The 21848-nt window shown below is 48.4% G+C and overlaps 1 protein-coding gene across 6 annotated transcripts in view; it reads left to right on the top strand.

Moving 5' to 3' along the window:
• Positions 1-21848, top strand: part of LOC127603426 (retinoic acid receptor alpha) — a 187310-nt gene that overhangs the window by 154262 nt on the left and 11200 nt on the right. For 4 of the 6 annotated variants that reach the window (XM_052069708.1, XM_052069710.1, XM_052069709.1 and 1 more), the window contains one exon: positions 16069-16217. The exons of the other annotated variants lie outside the window; for them this stretch is intronic. In XM_052069708.1, the coding sequence (XP_051925668.1) occupies positions 16069-16217 (149 nt within the window). The remainder of the gene's footprint in view (positions 1-16068; positions 16218-21848) is intronic. 6 annotated transcript variants of the gene reach the window in all.

Here is a 21848-nt window from a genome sequence, read left to right as displayed (position 1 = left end):
CAAAATGTTGCATTGTTTGCGGTCGCCTTAGCCCACATCTTTTTATCCCAACCCTAGTTTGGTGTGTTTGTTATTTTGTTACCCACTAAAGGGGCCCATCTCACTTTCAATAATGACTTTTCCCCTTGCGTCTATTGGTGTCGTGCACATACACAAGAGTGAGCGGGCGGCTGAGCTTCAAATGTGGGGGAGGAGGGGCGGCAATGGGGTGAGGGGGGGGGGTTGTGCCCTTTAAAATATTCATAGCTTCTTCATTTAAATCAATTCGCTGCGTGGGTGCAGCCAAGCGTCAACTGTCAGAAATGGAGCTGGCCCTGTTGTAATCACTTCTTTACTTATCTCTACAGATGGCTTGTTCGCAACGCGCCGTGCATGGCTAGCTCCTCAGCACACCCAGGGAGGGCTCGCTCTCTCTCTCTCTATCCTCTCTCCACCCACCGCCACCCACCGTTTACATGTTTCATAGCCAACCCCCCCATCATAATGGAACACATAGAAATTCATCTGGCTATCGAACCTGGTTCATTCATCACCGCAGAATTCATCTGCGAGGCATTTTCATTCCCAAAGTGTCTCCTTTCTCCGGCTCACTTTATCTTCTGCTCAACCTCCCCCCCATCCGCTGTAACTACGCGCTAACATTTGCAACATGGCGGTCCTAAGCTAGCTCGCCGTAAATTCATAAAAGCAGACCTGCACTATGTTTTTCTTTTTTTTTCTGTATTTAATAAGTAGTTCACTGGAAAATCATCTATATGAAAAAAAAACTCCACACAGGAAGGCTGCAATCGAACCTTTGCGCCCAAATGTGCTAACCAGTCCACAACCGTGCGTGTCACCCGCCTCTCAATTCCACAGCAATGAATAAAAACAGACAATTTATGAGAAAAAAACCCGTCACATTAATGCACGTTATTAATTTTATTAATTAATTAATAGTTATAATTAATTAATTAATTTATTAATGCTGGAGGCTGTAAATTTCCCCAGTGTGGGACGAATAAAGGATATCTTATCTTATCTTATCTTATCACTAGCGCAAAGTCCAGCCACTATTTGACAATATGTGATGTACCTTCCATATTTCACGTGCTAACGCACAACCGTTTAGTCACACCGGTCCGCATCGCACCTCGAATACCTTACGCATAGGCCACAATGGAATGTCATCCTGTTCGGAGAGCGGGGGGAAGCCAAGAAAATAGTCTCGGGCTTAACGTGCTAAAAATACAAATGCTGCGGCAGTTCATTCTGGCGCTCCGTGCAGAAAATAGCACCGCCGTCGTCTCAGTCAGTCAGCAGGAAAAAAAAAAAAAAGAAACGCCGCGGCCTCGTTGGTGCCTCGTTCGTCTTTTAGAAGAAACAAAAGCGCATTCGGGATTACTCGAACCTTAATCTTTATTTGTGCAACAAAACCAGCATGCCCCCCCCCCCTCTCCCTCCCCCTTGCTACAATTGTGGTTTTGATTAGCTAGCATTCCTCCTTCTAAGATAGACAAGATAGCCGCATTCTGCCAGATAATCTCATTACTGTCCTGATTGAGGCCGGCTATCGTCATATCTGGTCTAAGTGCCTTCCTGGAGGAAGACGAAGGCCCTCCCCTCCCGTATGTCTTGGATTTATGGGGCCTTTTTCTATCATGTAACTTTAGATATACATACCGGCTCCGTCGCGCCAGCCTGACCGAGGCCAGACTTGCCGGCCCAGCTTGACTCAATCGAGTCCCGCCCGCCCCGAGTGTCAGAGGAGATTTGTCCCTCCGAATGTCGCTCTGCTCCCACAGCCCCTTTTCAATCATTTCATATTCATTACTTGTACGTCTGGAACGCGGCCTCCCGACATTTGACTCTTAAAGGCCCACCTGGGACCCAGATGAAATGGACTGCCAAAATGAGGAGATGGAAAAGGGAGGAGTGCGGAGCCGCTTAGTGATGGATTGGAAGGTTCTGTCGCGGCCACGGAGGCGGACGCGATCGGGTTACCGGGCCGCTTGTTTGTTTGCGATACAAGTATTGTGTCAACTCAGAGAGATGGCCCCCGTAGCTTGACTACTCCAAACACATGTCGGTTAAGACAGGACACCGGAGAAGTGTGTGGGGGGGTTGCGTTTATGAATAGAGCCACTTTGTGATAAGGGAACTCTTGTCCTCCGGCAGACAAAGCTTTTCATGTTTAGCCAAAAAAAAAAAAAAAGATAAATGGCTGATAGGAAACACGACACTTAATCTCAAGTACTGTATACGTCTGAATTATTTATTAGCTTACCGTGTGCCCTTTTCTCTTTTCTCGTCATAGATCCTCTCCGCCCGGTTGAATTCTTAATGTCGTGCTTTGTCTCTGCGCCTGCACACGTAAACACAGAACTAGAATGGCTACACTTAAAAGCACAGGACCCCCCCCCCCCCCACCAAGGCAATCGCAACACATTTAGACTGAGTAAAACATTTTAAATACGCTGTATTTGAACCGACACACACACAAACACACACACAAAATGCTAGCATAAAATGTGTTTTTGTGTCCATATTCGCTTTTAAGCTAGCTTGCGCGTGAGCGTCCGGACGCGAGCAGCTCCCGAGCTTGACGCCTGCTCTCTTCATTCATTGTGAAACTCAATTTGATGGATTTAGCAGATGAGTTGATATATTTGAAGCCTTCTATCGAATAACGCTGCTAGTGTGGCCGGATGTATTTGGCTCATCTTAGTCTGAAACGACTTGAGACTCAATCGACAGCACATGTGCGCTCTGTTTTTCCTCTATGTATCGAGACATGCTTAATAATCAACAATCGGTTCCGTGCGACCGAGCCAGTTATTTGTCGAAACGGACTCCGCCCGTGCCTTTTGTAAATTTAAACAGACATGTTTGGTGGTGCTCAGCAAAGCTGCTCCATCCTCTCGTGACCCTTTTTCCCCATTTCTGGGAACAGCGTTTCACGGTGCTGCTGTCTGCCGTCTTACAATAGAGTTGGATTATCGTGTCTGGGCTGTCAGCACGTTGCAGTCAAAAAAAAAATAAAATAAAACCCCAGGAGAGTGAGGAGAGAGTGTGTGGGGGGTTTATGTGTGGGAGGGCTGCCATTTTCAAATGATAATATCTTGAGATGTATTTGAAGCAAAAAGCTAGTCGGGGAGTAAACAGGAGATTGTCGTGGCTGATCAAAATTGTCTTTTATTTTATATTTTTCGAGCAGGAGAGACTCGGCCCGCGTCCCGTGGTTGCCAACGGTATTGGCGCGGCGAGGCTGGTACACAATGACCCAAATCCTCGTCCTATTAAACCCGCGCAAAGTATCTCCCTCGATCTTGCCCGTCGTCCCTTTTAGAATGTCAAGAATAGAGCGAAAAGCACCCCCCCCCCCATTAACGCGGCTATTTTGCCGGTATTTATAACGCCCGTGCGTGCCCCACTTTTCATGGGAAACCCCTCATTATCTTTCGCCTTCTTGAAACGAGGCCATGCGGTTTGTCAGGCTGGTGAAAGGGGGACAGTCAAATATGTGGGCAGTCAGGCCTTTTATATCAAGTACTGTGCGTGCCCGTGTGCATGGCTGCCCAAATGGGCTCCCGTCTGGCTGCCGCGGCAAACCGGCTCCACCGTTGTAAATTATGGATCGGGATATAACGCGGCGATTAGAAGCCCGAGCACGTGTAGCGCTCTTTGCTACGTTTGATGAAAACATGTTTTTTTTTTTTCCTTTTTACCTATTCACCTGGCCACCCCTTTTGATTCCGCTGCTCACCTGCGATCAACTTAGCAGAGCTACAAGCGCCTCCGTGCCGTCCCAAATCCACCCGTAAGCGTGCCTTTCATGGCTCTAATCCCCCCCTCCCCCCCCAACACCTCGAAGACATGCATGGGAATCTCTGTCGGACAACTTGAAAGGATGGTCGGACCGAGGAACTCCCCACCCCCACCCCCTCCGCTGCCTCCTTCCATAAAGCCTGCTGGGATGCACGGCGGGCTTGATGCAGCCAGCCCCAACCTGCTTTAGCGCTCGGTGGGAAGCACCCATCACAGACTCCCCTTGAGCGGGGGCCTGCTTGAACTGTTTGATCTTATTGTGGAAGCAAGTGAGCTTGCTTGCTGCCTGGCAGGCAGAGACGGAGAGAGGCTCTTTCTTGATGCCCGGGGTTGAAGAGGTGGACTCAGCTTCAGTGGAGAGGCTTAATAACTGTATTAACATCAGTGGCTCCCCGAGGACCCACGCTTGATTGTGGTGAGAGGATGAGGAGGAAAAAGTGAGGGGGGGGGGGGGGGCACTTAAAATTTGCTTCGGCACTCATCTGCTTCCAGTTAAGCGCGCACTTTCCTGCATAGTGATGAGCGCCGAAATAAAGTGTTTGCAGACGCGTCGTCCGGAATATGGCGTGCGAAAGCCCGACCTCACCTGTGCGTGTCCCGATTCATGACAGTCCTCTTTGTCCCCTGAATTATGCATCGGCAACTGTTGAATAAATGATGGCCCCCACTTAGCTTAATGGACAGAGTTAACTGGCAAGGAGAGTGCGCTCCTATTGGTCGCCCAAGTGGGTCACGATAAATGCTTCTGCCGCTTCCCGCAAGGTCGGAATGAGGCCCGGGTCGCAAGGCCGAGAGATGGAACGGTCGACGGAGGCCAGCCGGGGTTAACTGGACCCTCGAGGGAGGGAGAAGTGGAAGCTTCCACAGCGGGTTCACCTGAGAGCTGAGTTCAAGTTATTTGCGTCTGTTTGCGAGTTGCCCGAGGTGACACCAGAGACAATATCTTTTTACGGGCTCCAAGCTACCTAACAATCGCTTGTACTGTCGTGTCCGGAAGTATAATAGGTCAGTTGACGGCGCACCATATCAAAAGTGTGTGCTTACAAGCCCAGAAAGAAAAATTTAAAAAAAGCTTTGTATACTTAACAAAAGCAAACGGCTGTAACATCATCTTCCCCAGTTCTTTCCCAAAGCTCCGAGAGCCACGAGTATCGCAATAAATAAAACAGTGAGCTGACTAAGCAGTTTAACAGGCGAAAATGAATCCGCACGCGCTGACCCTCGTGGCTGACCACTTCCCACTGCACCGAAGCATTACGGCGATCCATTTCTAACAAAACAGACTTAGTCAAATCCATCTAACCTATTTTCATACATTGTAAAAAAAATAATAATAATAATACGTGGTATAATGATATCGTTGCCACGCGGACGCTTTGTATTTTACACGATTCCCGAGTCCGGCCATTCATTGGCTCCCCCGAGGTAAATCAAACTCCCAAATCATACACATCCAGTGTAAATACCGGTGATAAATGAGGAGCGCGGCGGCGTCGCTAAACCTGCCATGTTTATGGCTCTGACAGTATATCTGCTCAGGCCTGGGGAAGAAGCCACATCAGTGGCTTTAAATCACACGGCGCTCCTTCGCGCTGGGGAAATCGCAGCGACTTCCTGTGGAGGCTTACCAGAGATCACGTCTGGCGAAAACCAGTGGTCACAAGGAGGCCAACGTATCACAGAAAATTCAGTGTGTGTGTGTGTGTTTGAAATGATCAAATAGCTCCCCCCGGGCTACACGGAAAGGTCAGGGATTCATGCAGGAAATTGGTGTCTGCAGAAGCACAGACAACAAACACACACACACACACACACACACACAGGGGAAGCTTAACTTGTCCTTCATTAAATTCGAGTAACATCCCAATGTGCTCTCTCGATGACTCCGCGAGTCAGCCATTGCTTTCCCGAAGCTAACTTAGCTTAGCTAAAAATCCTATCATCTGAATTAGCGGAGGCAGACGAGACAAATGCGTCTGTCTCGGGCTTTTCTTCCCTCGCCCTGCCCGAATTTTCCACAAAAGTAGCCCCCTGACACCGCACATCAGACAGTGGAGTTCAACCGCCTGTCATCAGTCATCATTAGTGTGCGTGAGCGAGGGAGCGCTGGCTTGGCTGCCGGGAAAGTTATCGCGGGGGGTTCCTGATGGTTTTTAGCTGCGGTTCGATATGCTGCCAAGAAACGCTCAACGCTGCAGCCGCAGCCTGTAAAGCGACGCTTGCAGGTAAATCGTAGAGTTGTGTGCGGGTTTTTTTTTTAAATTCTATTATGGAACATTGTCAAGAATATTCCGCCGATCTGACATGCGGAGATGTGTTGACGGAGTTGACTTGCAAAAAGTACAATGTGAATAGAAACCGACAAATGACAGGTCAGATTTTGGGCGGGGCCAAATGTAACAAAAACGATCAGTTTACGGTTTGTTTTGATCTAGCGAGTGCATAGCGACGTAGCGTACAGCTTGTTCTTGACACTTTTTTTTTTTTTTAAACACTTCGGGCATCCTCTGGCATCTCGATTGATGAATACGCGGTGACAAACAGGAGAGCGTTTTTTTTTGTTTTTTTTTTTCGGAATTGAAGAGAAAAAGGCCCAAGCCGGCCCATTATTTAGCATCGTTGCACACACTGTCGTCAGGAGTCACGCACACTCTGCACTCCCGACCTCTCCCTCATTTCCACTGTCATGCCTCCGCTCTGAAGTTGAGAAGATCAAACCCTCGTAATCTATTCCCCTGTGATTGACCATTGTGTTATCCGCCGAGGGCGTGAGCGGGGGAGAGAGAGAGAGAGAGAGAGGCAAAGAGCGGTGGAGGGCAAAGGGAGAACCACGGGTCCAAAGAGGCGCTTTAACATGACAAAGCCTGTCCCCGGTGAACTTCTCTCCTCCCCATATCGTCTCTGATGAGCTTCCCTGATCCTTCGTCACCCTCCCACCCCCCACTGTCCCCCCCCTTCTCCTCTCCAGGTCCACGTCAGCCCTCTCATGTAAAATAGCTCCTCATATTTATGACCTCCTTGCCCACTCCTGCTGAATATGCGCTTAAGAATCGCAGGGGGGTGCGGGCGGGGGGCAGGAGGGGGCTTTCAATGCTGTCATTCAAATTGGATTAGCGATTATCAATGTGCTGATAACCTCTCAGTTGGAGTGAGTGAAGAGCAAACACTCGAGCGGGAGCATTCATGAAGGCCCTTTGGCCTCCCGGCGTAGAAAGAGGCACTGTGTGACGCCCAGCCCGATAAAGATGAATGGGGGCCTGGTTAATATGTATGGGTGTCATTGCAGAGCTAGGGTGACATTTTGTTCAAGATGGACGCCGGGTTCCTTATCTCGGAGTTGTTGAGGGGAAAAAAAAACCTCTTCCCGCTAATTAAAAATAGTCGTCATGTTCTATACAGACGCTCTTGTTTTTGCTGCTCAAAGTGTGTCAGGCTGATGCCGTGGTATCGATACATAGTATCAGCGCACTTTTTGAAGTAGTGTGCAGATCCTGATACAATGTTTGTCATGGGGAAAAAAAAATCCTGTAAAAGCTACAAAAATCCATAGAAAAATTGCAACATGATTACAAACGGTCCGGCTTCCGGCCTTTTTAATGAGTCTGCTTGTTATCGCAGGAGAGGTGTTGAGGCACATCATTCTCGAATTGATCAATATTAATGTTTCCCGGAGCCATTTTCACACTCTTAGCAGTAACCTGAAAAGAGGGCGTTGTAAAAAAAAAAAAAAAAAAAAGCGGTGTCACAACCTTGAGCTTGATTTATGTGTCGGTGTTCAAGGCCGGATTCGTTCGCTTTTTGCGAGAGTTGACAAAGGGTGGGTACGCCGCGGCTACGCCTTCTGCCAGCCGAGTGCGTGTGTCACTAAGCTAACGCGTCGGCGCGCACGGCTATGTTTCGGCGGGGACGCACGAGACTTTTTTTTGAAACGTTTGCTTGGCACAAGAGAGTCGGCCATCTAAATCTTCTCCCGTTGCCATCACTAGCTTCACTCTCTCATCCTCATCATATTTTTTTTTAGATGGTATCCTGCTACGGGAAAATTGAACTCACTAGGTGGAGCGTCCATTTACAGGAATGCAATTTTTTTTTTTTTTTACAAGCTTGGTCGGTGTTTTGGCATGCTCGGAATCTCAAAGCTGTCAACAGGTGATCTCATTCACTTGTGATAAGCAGGTACTTCTCACGTGTAAACGATACTGAAAACACCTTTGACAAAGGGGGGGGGAAATGTGTGAAGCGCCTCAGAACAAAACATGTCCTTGTTCTACTTGCTGCCGTTCGCCGGAACATTTAAAATATGGAAAACATTCGCGCTAATCATTGGAATGGAAAGTTCTGAAAATATTCTCAAGCTGCAGTCGCAGCCATTCAGCAGAGCAAAAACGGGCCAACATCTCCGTAACATCGGCTAACCACCCTGGCTAAAGCTAGCTCCTCTCCAGCAATACAGAGATCCTAAAACAGTTGAGATGTGTCACTCCCTCGTACTTCCTCCGACACCGACGACTTCGGCAATCGGGGAGTTTTGCAGCTAAACTGCTGAGGACAACGCAGCCACGTTCCATAGCTGACGGAAATATCGTCCGAGTGCTGGCGGACCCCGCATGCCCACAACGTTGTCAGCTCAAACCCGCGTATCCCGGGTCGCCTGGGGGCAACTGCCAACTGGCATCGAGGCTCTGTCACTCTCGGACAGCTGCTGGCTGGAGTCACCCCGTATTACTCACGCCGTTGCCAGGGAACTCGCCGCACTTTGTCCCCCACCCCCCCACCCCCTCCACATTCTACCAACTGGCTGCTGTTTTTGCTCCGTGTTTATAATTAATTCAATGTATGTGCGTTCGACATGCCCTGCGCTTGACTGAATTTAAAAAATTTAGTCGCAGGAGCAGCAACGGAGAGGAGCAACAGCGGTTAACATGATTGCTGCACAACATTGAGCCCCTTCAGACCTCACTTTTGCCATCTGCTCCATCTCTTGGTGGCCCCTCCCCCACTAGGGCTCGAGTTTATCCACACATGTTTCTCAGTTGTGGCTCCCATTTGCCGGGGCAGCACAGATAGGTGTGTTGTTGTTTCAGAGGCCTGGGCAGCGCGAAGAGGGAACTTATCTTTGAGGCGGGGCGGGGAGCTGCTAGATTGATGGAAAGCAGACCAGAGTGCGCCGGTGTTAAGTAGCAGATACCGACAGAGTGCATGCGGGCAGATGGACACTTTAGTCACTACATTTGCATATTTGTTGTTCATGTTAGTCCGACACAAGTCCTTGGCTAAACGAACCCCCGCGCCACTTCAGGCCCAAGACAAACATCGCCGTTTCCTGGCGTTCCGGAGGGGGTGACGGTAACAGGCTAGAAAAGCTCTTTGCCCCCAGACCACCCTGCCCTACGGCCTCTGCTCGGACCCCTCATCTATCACTCACACGTGTACTTTTCCATGCCGTGGTGGGGGGGGGGGGGGGTTGACTGGGGCGAATCATTTGGACCCAATCTGAAGCACTATCCATCAAAATTTAGTTCTCGGAGCTCGCGTCGTCTTCAAACATACTGCGTAGGCCTTTAACAAGTCAAGCTGTCACATCCATTTTCTGCTCCTGCTGCAATACGCGTAAAGTGCAGCGGTTGCAAAACAAACTGTCATTTCTTTGAAACGTCAAACGCGACGGAAAAAAAAAAGTCAAAGTGTGAATAATTTGACAACTTGATATATGGCCACTCCATCGGTTATATTAAATAAAAAATACATACACTATTAATCTATAACTGACCTTTTTTTATATATATATATACACCTGTGAAAATTGAACCAATCACAACTGTTCTGCTCGTTCCAGAAGATATTTCTCCTCTCAGCAGTTCATACACCAAAGCTCGGTTCGGACTGCCCCAGCCTGAGTTGCTGTGGAAAACGACATTGATATGTATTCTAAGATGGAGGTTCGCCCCGCTCACAAACAGGATCGTTCTATTGTTTTGAGACTATAATGTGCAGGCTGTTCCTGTTGTTTTTCATTTGATTTTTGTGTGTGTGTGTGTGGGGGGGGGGGGGGGGGGGGAGCTTGTGTTGTCATCTGCATCACTTCACTGAGAAGGTAGACTGCAAGATAAACACGTAGCGGCTTAGGTGGAGAGTGTTAGCGAGAGGCGGGTCTCAATGCTAATCCTCCTAGCTCACCTTCACATAAACAAAAATGTGAATATTTGTCTCGCTGACTTGCAAAGCTTGCGGGAAAACAGTCTTGCCGTCCCACAATTTTAATGTGAGCCAACGTTTAAAATCAGCTTTGTTTTGTTTTTTTAACCCATTACCTAAGACAAAAATTGCCCCCCCAAGCCAAAATGTCTGACACTCGCACAGCCAATGTCTTTGTATTTTAATAATCAGCTCAGTGCCCGAGAATGATTGAACAAGAAATGCTGGATGTCCTCCATTGTTGTTTGCTGACTGCGTGGCTTTCCTTTTGTCTTTGGTGAAGGCATTGTGCGCGTTCTGCGGTCGCGCCGGTATGATAAATGTTTAACGATTCCGGGTGCTGATGCAGCCGAGCTGCCAACATGCCTTGTGAACGCAAGCCAAATAAAGGTGGGCAAGCTTTTGCCTTCAAGCCCCCCACGGATGATTTTGAAAAGTGTCACGTGACCCAAACGAGGTTTTAAAAAAAGTAGTACGTCTTGGCCGCCAGAGGGCGCTAAAATCCGGACATGTTTTTGCGACATGGACACAGTCGCAGGTCCTGCGTGATTGTCTACGTTGTTCTTTGCAGAGGATAAAGATAGTACGTCAGTGAGTAATGTTGAATTTGAGAATTCGTGCGTTAGCGTTAAGCTAGCGGATATTAAAACAAAGTTTGTGGTCATGCGGTTCTCTTTATGCTTAGTTTGACAAAAAAGTTTCGCTGGGAGCGGTGGGCCAAAATAAAGAATTTGCCCATCCTTGTTGTGAGTGCTCCACGAGATCTTCCACCCTGGCTTGTGTGTTTTCACTTAATTCCGCCCGCTCGGCCCCATTCTTCCAACCGGTAAGTGTTCACACTTGTGTTTAAACACAAACACACCCCGCCGGCTCCTTCCAGCCACCAGTGTGTGAACGCACACGCCCCGAGTCAAACTGCAACACCCACCGACTCACTCTTCGGCTTTTGCCGTCAAGCGTCAAAAGCGGCCGATGGCGTCCCGTCCGGGGAGCTGCTATGACGCTTTGTTCGAGAGTGATCAAGGAAACGCTTTCCACCTTCCCTCCCGGTAATTGAAGAGTGCTGACAAAGCATCCTCGGATGTGTTTGCGCGCACGTTTCCCCTCTGCGAACACCCAAATTGAAGCGTGAATATTTCTAACGCGGACAACGAATGGCGAATGGCCTTTGCTGCTCACTTGTTGCTCTTTCAAAAGCGCAAAATGGCCGCCAGGCACGACTGGCTGGCTTTCATTGGACGCTTTCGCACCCCCGAGGCTTTTTTTCCCATCGGCTGTCCCACTTCATTATTTTGAGTCGACTTACAAACCTTTAGCGCGGGGGTCTGTCTAGCATCTCTTCGATTGCGCACTCGCTGTATTGCAAGACAAATGGACCTCTTTATGCTCTTTTATGTATTTCACACATGGTCAGCGTGTGTGTGTGTGTGTGTGTGTGTGTGTGAGCGCGTGCGCCTCCGCATAACCTAATACAAGTCATGGCGAACGCACGAGTGGACGACCCCCCTTGTCCAAGACCCCTCGGCCTCAAGTCTCATGTCCAGAGTCCCAGCCAGCCCAGCAGCCAGCCCGCCTAACGTAGTTAGCTGCCCCCTAATGACGGTGAAATGTCATTAATATGCCGCGCAGCTGGACCCAGTCACGAGTGGGGATGAAAGGTAATCGAATCTCCACGGACTAACCCAAAGCTGAACCTCCAAAACTGCTCGGCAGCACAGGACCGAGACAGACAGCAGTCTGGTGGCTTTAGTTTTGTGTGTGCGTGTGTGTGCGTGTGTGTGTGTGTCTCTGCATGTGTGTCTGCGGTCTCTTGATTCCTTTTGAAGTGTTTGACGCTCGCCAGACTTCCACGACGACGGAACGACTGCACGCGCCGCTTCATCATCGGGATGCCTCGCGCATGTTTGTCCGTTTTTTGCGCAGAGTTATGCCCTAATTGTTTTAGGAGGATGTGGCTGAGTGCAACCAACTTAGCCTCCACCCCCCACCCCCTTGCAACCACCCCCCGCCCTTAAGTGCGCTTGTGGCTAGTCGAGTGAATCTTAAGACCGCCATTACAAACCGCTCACACATGAACATAATTAAATCATCGGTTTGAAAGCAGCACATTCCATTAAGCTATCTGGGTGGTAGAGGGAAATATCTTTCCTTTTTACGTTTTTTTTTTTTATTTTTTAGAGGAATGATTCTTTGGTGTTGTATACAAAAGCGGATCACACTACACTTTATACAGATTTCGTAATTATTTTACCACAAAAAGGAAAGAATAGCATGGTGGGAGTGGTTATCATGTCTGCCTCTGCGTTCCTGAAACATGCATGCGAGGTCCATTTGAATACTCGCAATTCGGTCCCGGCTATATTCTGGCGTAAAAGTGTTTTGTTATGATAGTTTGGGCTAAATTTGTGGCATGAATTGGGATTACAACAAACGTTTTTAGGTGTGTCGTCAAAGAAGCACAGTTAACCTCCATGAACTCTACATTCTCATTTCCTGACACCCATATCACTCACCAGGTGCTCATTTGACAGCCTTTTTTTCAAACAAGCTGTCAGTCTGCATCACGACACGTGCAGCTGATTCTGCAGCTTTTTTGTTATTTTGTTTCGTTTCGTGCGACTTGCAAACACAGTAAGTCCGATACAGATCGCGCGCTTTTCTGTTTCACCTCCTTGCCAACGAACAATAGCATCTTTTATCAGCTCGGACTTGTTTTTCATTTCGACACTATTTTCTGGGTTCCTGTAGCACCAAGTGAACCGGGGGCGGGGGGGGGGGGGGGTTATCGTGTTCATCACCCCACCCTGCCGCTTTCCCCGGCCGGCTGCATTTTTTTTTTTTTTTCAAAGTGATGCTCGAGTCAGACTCGCAAGCGGTGACTTTTCGGCAAGAGCGACCTTTGTGGACGCGTGCGCATTTTGCGGCGTTTGTTGCCTGTTGCGACGATCCGGACGGGCGCTTTCCGGGCTATGTGAGTCACTTCCTCCACTGTATGATTGTGTGGCTCGGACAATAATAGGCAGTGTTGATTGAGAGCCTGGGATGGTGTTGAATAATAGCTGGTGGACGGCTGCAGACTGGGCCAGGAGCTTCTCCAGCCACAGGCCTGCCATTGTTTTGCTTCATGTCTCGGCCTGACGGGACTCCAGAAGCCAGCCATTGTATTTAATTACAGTTGCCAGTATCCCCCCCCCCCCCTACACCCCGGCCCTCCCTACACAGACTCATGTCCTCGTGTCCCAGATTTCTGTGGATGCTCTCATTAAGACTTTCAGTGTGTGTATCTGCGCGAGAGAAGTCCACCGATAAGAAAAACTCCCATCGCATGTGTAGATGAAGATGTCATTTTGATGTGGGCGAGGGCGGGGGGGGGGCACACACTATGTTTGTCTATGTTTCAAATCAAGGCAGTTCTGAATGTGGATGAATCGCCCCCCCCGCCCACTTGCTCTAATTACGCCGCGCTGTAATTAGTCTTCATCCCAAACTGTGAATGGTCGCTTGCTAATGAGAGAATATGCCACATTACGTAAGGTCCGCTCCATTTGGGGTTTAATTTGTGTGACACGGGTGTCGCGGCGGCATGGCCTTGCGCCATGACGGGCGCCGTGGGCCCCGGATGACACCCACGGAGGTGCAAGGAAAGGCAAAGAAAGGACGGACACTTCCTGCCTTTGTTTTTCTTCCATTCTCCAAATTACCCCTGAATAACTTATTAACTTATTACTACTTATAGTAGTAATAAGTTAATAACTTATTAATAATAAGTAGTACCTTATTATTAAAAATAATTAAAATATAATGCTAGAATAAAAGCAAACGAGTAAATATGAAAGTCAATATATCTATTTCAGTCAAAGTTTACAATAAAGCGAACAAATCAGTGGCTTCGTCGCTTAAAACTTTTCATCTTTCATAAAACGGTGAGATGTAAACATGTGGACTGCAGTCTTTAATGCGGTGAACTTATCTCGGCCCGATAGAAATTAACAAAAAATATATAACACTTGATGTCAGTACATGCAGTCATAGTCCAGGTTCTTCACAGAGGATAAAGAATATATACCCGCGAGTGTTGCTGTATTGTCTGTCTACCTGTGTTGCATCACCTTTCATATTTGAATAGCCATTGCTTATGCAACACCACAAACACAGATGCGAATGTTTTGCTTGTCTGGACCGTTTTGCGTTGTTTATCCAGAGTCCTGATTACGTTTCAGTGTTGAGTGTTGCAAGAGTACCCTTTGCTGTACATTCTCCCGACTGTAAAGATAACTTTGCAAAGGTGCTGAGTGGGCAAGTGTTTCCTCTTCTAGGAAAGCCTTAAACAGATCTGGGCATCAGGAGTGTTTATTTTGGTTTGCGGCGAACATAATCTCTTGTCAGTGCACCATCTGCCGCACCGACACGGAAGTTGGCACGCTGAGCCGAGACATGCGCGCCGAGGCTCCACACAAGCCGGTAGGAAGGCGGGCCGCGATCGCTGGAGTCCACCCGATCCGATGTAGTCACGCGACGTGTGTTGACTGCTGCGTACTAACTACAAGCTCGCCGCTGTGCCCAACCACGTCTGTTCAATACAGATGGCCCATTTGCAACGAAGCCGCCGTGCCCCCCCCCTCCCAAATCCTTCCCGGAGCCGACACACGCACGTCATTTTCACTTCAAACTGTTTCAAGCTGTTAATTGTAGCATACAGTATATATCTAAACTATTCCCAGTCAATTGGATGTAGTTGTAGTTGTTTTCATGTATTGCTTACATAATTATTTGATATCAAAATAATAATAATAATAATAATACAATTTATTTGCGGGCGCCTTTCTAGAAACTCAAGGACACCTTACAACAAGCAGTTAAAATCACGAGTACAATGTTAAAAACAACATCAAATAAGATAAGAAAAAAATACAACAAAAATAAATAAATAAAAAAGAAAAATTAAAAATTAAAAAATTAAAAAAATTAAAAAATGGCTTGTTATCCTGCAAAAGCTTTGTTTTCGAGAGCCATCAGGTGCTTGGGTTTGACATTGGGAAAATAATTTTAACCTTTTAACCGTCCTCGTAGGTCCGCTACTGCTGGCTAGGAATAAAAAGTCAATTTTTAAAAAAAAGAAAGAAAAAGGAGAGTGACGTCATTGCAAGTAATCATAATGGCATGTGAATAAAAATGGAAGACAACATGGCCTAGTTCCACGCTCACACCGAGCTCAAGCGGGGGGGATTATGGCATTATTTGCTCGGCTGCAGAGCTGTGTCGTGAATGCGCGCTTTTCATATTTGACATCCGTATCCTGCCACGCACACACGCAAACACTCGACGCTCGACACTCACGCAGGGATATCGAGGTCAAAGTCCAATACATATTACATGAAGAAAAAAAAAAACCCGGTGAAACACGAACGCTTTGTGGCTTGAATTGCTCTCTTGTAATTTTTCGCACTGAAACATTCGAAAAAACCCACCGCCGAACAAAAAAAATGAAATTTAATGAAATGTAATCATTTCCCACGGCACACCTGATGAGCTCTTACACCGGTTGGGGGGGATTACTGCTCTCTTCATTCTCCTTTTCCCATTCTAAATAGGGGGGGGGGGTGTGCTTTGCAGTTTTTTTTCCCCTCTTTCTCCGTAATGTCGGGGAATGAGTTGCTAAGCATCCCTACTTAGAGGCTTGATTATACAAGGATAAATAAAAGAGCAACTGCGGGCCATGTATCAGAGGAAAGCACTTTCTTTGAACCCTGCCAGCGATGCAGTTCCTCGCATCAAGACATCACTTTGGCTCCGAGGGAAGAAAACCCTGCAGAGGGGGTGCGGGAGGGGGGGGGCTCGCTATTTCTTTGATGGTCCGCGTGCACCCGCGCGAGTGCGTTTGCCGCATCTGAAAGAGCGCACCAATGTGCGTGCGTGTTCAAGGTGTGCGCTTCGGCCTCTCCGTGAATGTCACCGCTTTATCGATTAAGCGCGCTTTGACTCAGCCGCCCCCGTCCCCCCACCCTCCCGCCCTCAACCTCCACCGTTTTTTTTTTTAAACGTATTTTTATTTTGCCCTCTCCGCAGCGATAGAGACGCAGAGTACCAGCTCGGAGGAGATAGTGCCAAGCCCGCCCTCGCCTCCCCCGCCGCCCCGCGTCTACAAGCCCTGCTTTGTGTGCCAGGACAAGTCCTCAGGGTACCACTATGGTGTCAGCGCCTGCGAAGGCTGCAAGGTGAGACTCGGGGGGGGCCCTTTTCTCGGAATCTGCTAAGCCAGCAACATTGTTTGTCGGTCTCGTAACCATCATTTGAAGTCTTTGGGGTGGTTTTGGGTGGGGGGGGGGGTGGAGGGCTCTTCAAGTGGTTTTGGATTATTAGTATCCATGCGGGGCAGAAATGTAACACAAGAAAACTTTTGTTTTTTGCAATGAAAACGTGGTTTTTGTGTCGTCCCTCAAACACACAATGTGGCACCAAAGCCTCGTCCTCGGATAGGAAAGTAGTACAGTACTGAAAAAGCGGCAATTTTTTTTTTTTTCCTGACGTGAAAAGTGCTGGGTTCTTCCGTTTGGAAGTTACCTGGTGTCCTCGCCACAAGTGCATGTACAACCAAATGTCCCTCTCGACACCTGTACATGAATGAACTTTGTAAAATGAGATAAAAATCCATATCTTATCGTCACATCCAGCGCATGCGCACGTTTGCATGACACAATCGTGTTTGCTGGATCTCTTTTTTTTTTTTTTTTTTTGCTGACGTGCACATCAATGTTCTCAGGAGGCCTTGATGTGTTATCACTTGAAAGGTTGCTGTACTCGTGCATGAAAGGTACCGCGCAAAAGTCTTTGGCCGGCACGAGCTTGCAGGTTTTAATAACCGGCTGTTGTTTTTTCATTCATTCATTCATTCATTCATCTTCCTAACCGCTTGATCCTCACTAGGGTCGCGGGGTGTGCTGGAGCCTATCCCAGCTGTCTCCGGGCACCCTGAATCGGTTGCCAGCCAATCGCAGGGCACACAGAGACAAACAACCATCCACGCTCACACTCACACCTAGGGACATTTTAGAGTGTTCAATCAGCCTGCCTTGCATGTTTTTTGGAATGTGGGAGGAAACCGGAGCACCCGGAGAAAACCCACGCAGGCCCGGGGAGAACATGCAAACTCCACACAGGGAGGCCGGAGCTGGAATCGAACCCGGTACCTCTGCACTGTGAAGCCGACGTACTAACCACTGGACTACCGGGCCGCCCTGTTGTTTTTTTTGTTTTTGTTTTTTTTTTAATAAAAAAAAAATAGGGGGGATAAATTGGCATGGGACAAGGAAGAAACAAAATAAGTAGTTGTGTCTTGGCAGAGTATTTTCACTCTGCTTCTCATTATTTGCGGTCATTGCAACAAAAGAAAGACCGCCGAGTACTGCGTGTTGTCCGGACCTATTGAAGTTCGTATAAAGACAGACATGAGGGAAGCAGAATTATGCATTCAGATGGAAAGTAACTACCAGGTGTCTTGGTTTTGGCCACAATCTCGACCTAGGTCTATAAACCTACCCCCCCCCAAAAAAAACCCAATAAAATGAAACTTGGCGCTTCGGTGGCGTGTGGACTTTCACAAAATGACACAAAGATGGCACAGACCGCCGGGAAGGAGACGGCAGACGTTGGCAGGCAGACGCAGAGAAAGGGAGGGGGGGGGGAACGGAAGTGGGGATGGTCTGAAGGGTTACAAATCAGTTTGTCGGGGGTCGAGGGGCCACAGTTGAACCCGTTGACATCACTGGAACGATGGCCAGTGCGCCATATGTGAAGGGGCGGGGCACTGAATAGCCCTTTCACGTGAACCTCGACTCCCCCGGGCGATTTTTGCCTCCATCGCATAAGCGATGCACGACTTTGTCAAATTAGCGGCAAACTTTTCTTTTTTTTTTTTTTTTTTATGAAAGCAAAAAGGAAATATTTGGAGCGCCGGGCGCTCACAGCAGCGTGACGCTCGCTCGCAGTTCTCAGTGCGATAAACAAAAAAGCGAGCGGGGGCCAGGCGATAGATTTGAGTAATTAGCCGTTCCCCCGCCTGTGATCAAAGTGTTTCTCATTCCGAAATGAGTCTCAAAACCGACGCAGTAATTAGTTTTTTTTTTTAAGGTCGAGGAGACTGTCTGTTACTTTTGTTTCTCTGCCTCACAGATATTTGAAAGTGAGTTGAAAAGAAACGCGTCCCTCTCCGTCGAGGCTATTCATATCTATCGGATCGCTTATATTTAGTTCCCGTGTTTATGTTTCTGGAAAGGTCAAACGTCTCAGGCTTTACCCCGAACCATTTCAGAGCCGATGGGACATCGCAGGAAAAAGTATCACAGCGTGAATCATCAGCTTAAACGTGTGCTTTTCCCAAATACCGAGCTAAAAATAGCTTCCTTCAACCCCACCATTGCCAAATTGGGCGTTCAAAATAAGAAATCCACCTTTGCTAAATTTAAAAATGAGTTGTCTTCAATAAATAGCCTTTTAGCTTTGCTAGCGCCCCCTGTTTGCGAACCGCCCGCCCGCAAGCGTGCGCATCCGCAGTGCCTCATTTGAAAAATTCAGGATGCCTCTTCCATATCTCCGACTACAGAAGAGATGACTTGGCAAAGCGCGCTCAATAATTCAACGCAAAACGCGCCGACGTATATGCTCGTCTCATTTGAGACTGGGGTAAGTTGAGGGTTAGCCGCGTTGACTTTGCTGCAGCATGCCAAACTACAAAGGCATTTCCTGGGGGCTGCAGCGAACACGGGAGATGGATGCTGATGGAGGAGGGAGGGGGTTGGGGGGGGGGGGGTGATGAGCTCTCTTACTCGGAGACAGCTGGCTCGTTTGTTGTTTAACTTCCACTGCCGGCGCACACACTCACCGGCATTGCGCTTCTCATCCCCTTTAGATATTAAGACTTGAACATGAAATATGCACGCTTACACCCTCCTAGTTATGGTTTCGTCTTGGGGGCATCGCTTCCCCGTGTCCGCAAATCTGCCGCTTCCACAAGCGCTTGGCGTGCGACGATGATTTATTGGTTAGGTTTAGATTTATTATTTTAGGTTCATAAAAGTTGGGGCTTCATAACAATTGTACAACCAGCAGAGGGGGCGATTTAAAATTGCATAAGAACTCGGGTTTAGCCTGGGTTGATAGTGGAAATGCTTACGTATTTGCTTTGCTACGCGTACATTTCCTGCGCATTTGTTTTCAAAATCAAAGCTTTGATAATATTTTGTACTGCGTAGTTGCCACAGGGCTTGGTTTCGCTGTTGTTCAAACAAGGCAGCAAATTAATTAGCGGGAAAGATACCGGAGTTAATTTTTTTTTTTCTGTCACTCTCGTCTTGTTCTGAATTTTCTGCATCATAAATCAAGGAAATGACTTCTATCTCGGACGTTTCAATTCTCCAGCCGCTGCTTCTCGCACAGCTTCTTGGCTTTCAAACCAGCCGTCCATTTTTAGCATACTTAAAATATGAGTACTTGCCGTGGCTGCGTCATCATAAAAGAGAGCGCTGCGTTTGACACACTCGTGCGTAAAAAAAAAAAAAAAAAACGCACACGTGAGAACGCAGGAGGTGGCTGGGAAGCACTCTTAATCTGGCAACAATGCGAAAGTCACGTAAGGGAGGATTCCTTTGCGCCGCCCGTGAACTCGCCAACCCCTACCTGCGCCGCCACTTCCGCTCTCACGCACGCTCGCCACATTGGAGCACAAGTGCGCAAAAGTGTACCGAGGACGTGAAAGACGCAGTCGCGTTTGAATCGTTGGCAAACCCCGCCTCCCTCGCGGCGCTCATCTCTCAACCCGCAGGGTGGCCGACAGGCCCGATGAGGGCTCTTGTCGCCGGGCGGATTAAGCGAGGATACAAAAAGAGGCTTATGGGCCGCAGGAAGCAATGACTCCTGAAAGAAAAAGAGGGGGAGGGGGCGGGAACAATTAAGTGGCTCACGAGCGGTGGAGATGGGGGTGGGGGGGTTGGGGGGGGGCTGGTGCTGTCAGAGGGCACCTGAGCCTGGTGATGTTGGGAGGGACTAGGTCAATCCCCTGGTGACAACAAGGTCAGGGTCGGGGCACCATTGGATCAAACGGGACATGATACACGCACACAAACCCCCCCACGCGTCCCTCGGCGTGTGCTCGTTCAAAGGCAAGTTACCCCATCTAGCGGACTGACCTGCTTTTGTGTTTGTTTTTCACCCGTTCGGGGGAGAGCAGGTTGCAAAACAGATATAAGACCTCGATGAAAGACGACCGGAAGGTTAGTCAGGTGACCCGAGGAGGATTGAAACAGCTCCTCGGCCAGCTGGGAACACATGACGGTGTAAACGGCTTTGTGCCTGCGATACCTCGTTTGCCGTGTGCAATTTTTAGAAGTCGGGTGCAGGGCGCGTGTTTTGGAGCTGGGCTTTTCAGTGGGAGAGTTCAACCACCTCTTCATATTGTGTACATGTCCGAATATTTAGGGGCCTGACCATACACGGAGCCGGTCACAACAAAACTCAGTAAGACGCAGTAACAGTAGTCGTTCTATGCCGCGGATGAAGAATATATATTGTCATCTATCTATTGGAACTGCATTTCTTATGTCCCCCCCCCCCCCCAAAAAAAATGTAAAAAGCAAAATTGCACTCCACATGAATCACTCCGCTGGGATTCAAGCAACGGCCATTGCTTGAAAGCAATTTGCGGGTTTAGGCCCAGCGACCATCTGTTGGCCAGCGACGCTAATCCCGCAGCGTGATTGGGGGTGGGGGGTGGTGGGGGGGGGGACTGCCCCGGTTGGCCCCACCCACCCGTCGCCCCTTCAAATACTAGCATCCCACTGCGTCTGATCAATAGCAACATTGACCTGTTTTGCATGTGTGCAAGCGGCGCGTTAGCATCTGCACTGAGGGCGCGCTCGGTTGTAGCTGATCTGCATTAACCTCTTTTTATCTTCTTGACACCGCAATAATGCAGCCACTGAGGTGAACGTTGATTTTATTGGGGCTTGTGGGGCCGATGCGCGGCTTACAACACACGCGGTGCGCTGAAAGGCTCGCGTACAAAATGACAACATCTTGGCTGTCATCTTTTTTTTTTTGTTTGTTTTTTATTTAGAACCAGGCCGGTTGATCCCTTTGAGATGTGGCGTCCGTCTCAAAGGAACGGTTTGAATAGTTTGATGAATCAACTGCACTTGTTTATATCCTGTCCCCCTCTTAAGGGGAAATACAGGAAATTGAACATTTTTTTCCCCCCTCCGTCCATGCAATCGCAATGTTGATGCGACCTTGAAGCCTTTGGATTATTTTAGATATCATTACATGAGACAAGGACATTAGGCTGGCATCGGTGTACTTTTCAGACATGATTGTGATGTTAAAAAAAACAACTATCTAAGTCTAAAATTAAATAAGTAACGTCAACCCACAAGTGGATCAAATGGGCTCTTCTTCTTTCCGGCGAGTTGGGGGCGCAAAGCTGCTTGAACACAAATGGGGCAGCAGCACATACAAACTGCATGCAACAAAAGTAAAATAAACATGATATGATTTAACGCCGAAATGTTATTCCTTCATTCATTCATTCATTCATCTTCCGAGCCGCTTGATCCTCACTAGGGTCGCGGGCGGTGCTGGAGCCTATCCCAGCTGTCTTCGGGCAGTAGGCGGGGGACACCCTGAATCGGTTGCCTGCCAATCGCAGGGCACACAGAAACGAACAACCATTCACACTCACACTCACACCCAGGGACAATTTAGAGCGTCCAATCAGCCTGCCACGCATGTTTTTGGAACGTGGGAGGAAACCGGAGCACCCGGAGAAAACCCACGCAGGCCCGGGGAGAACATGCAAA

Source organism: Hippocampus zosterae, chromosome 7 (assembly GCF_025434085.1).
Source record: "Hippocampus zosterae strain Florida chromosome 7, ASM2543408v3, whole genome shotgun sequence".
Taxonomy (NCBI): domain Eukaryota; kingdom Metazoa; phylum Chordata; class Actinopteri; order Syngnathiformes; family Syngnathidae; genus Hippocampus; species Hippocampus zosterae.
This window is presented reverse-complemented; position numbering and strand designations above follow the sequence as displayed.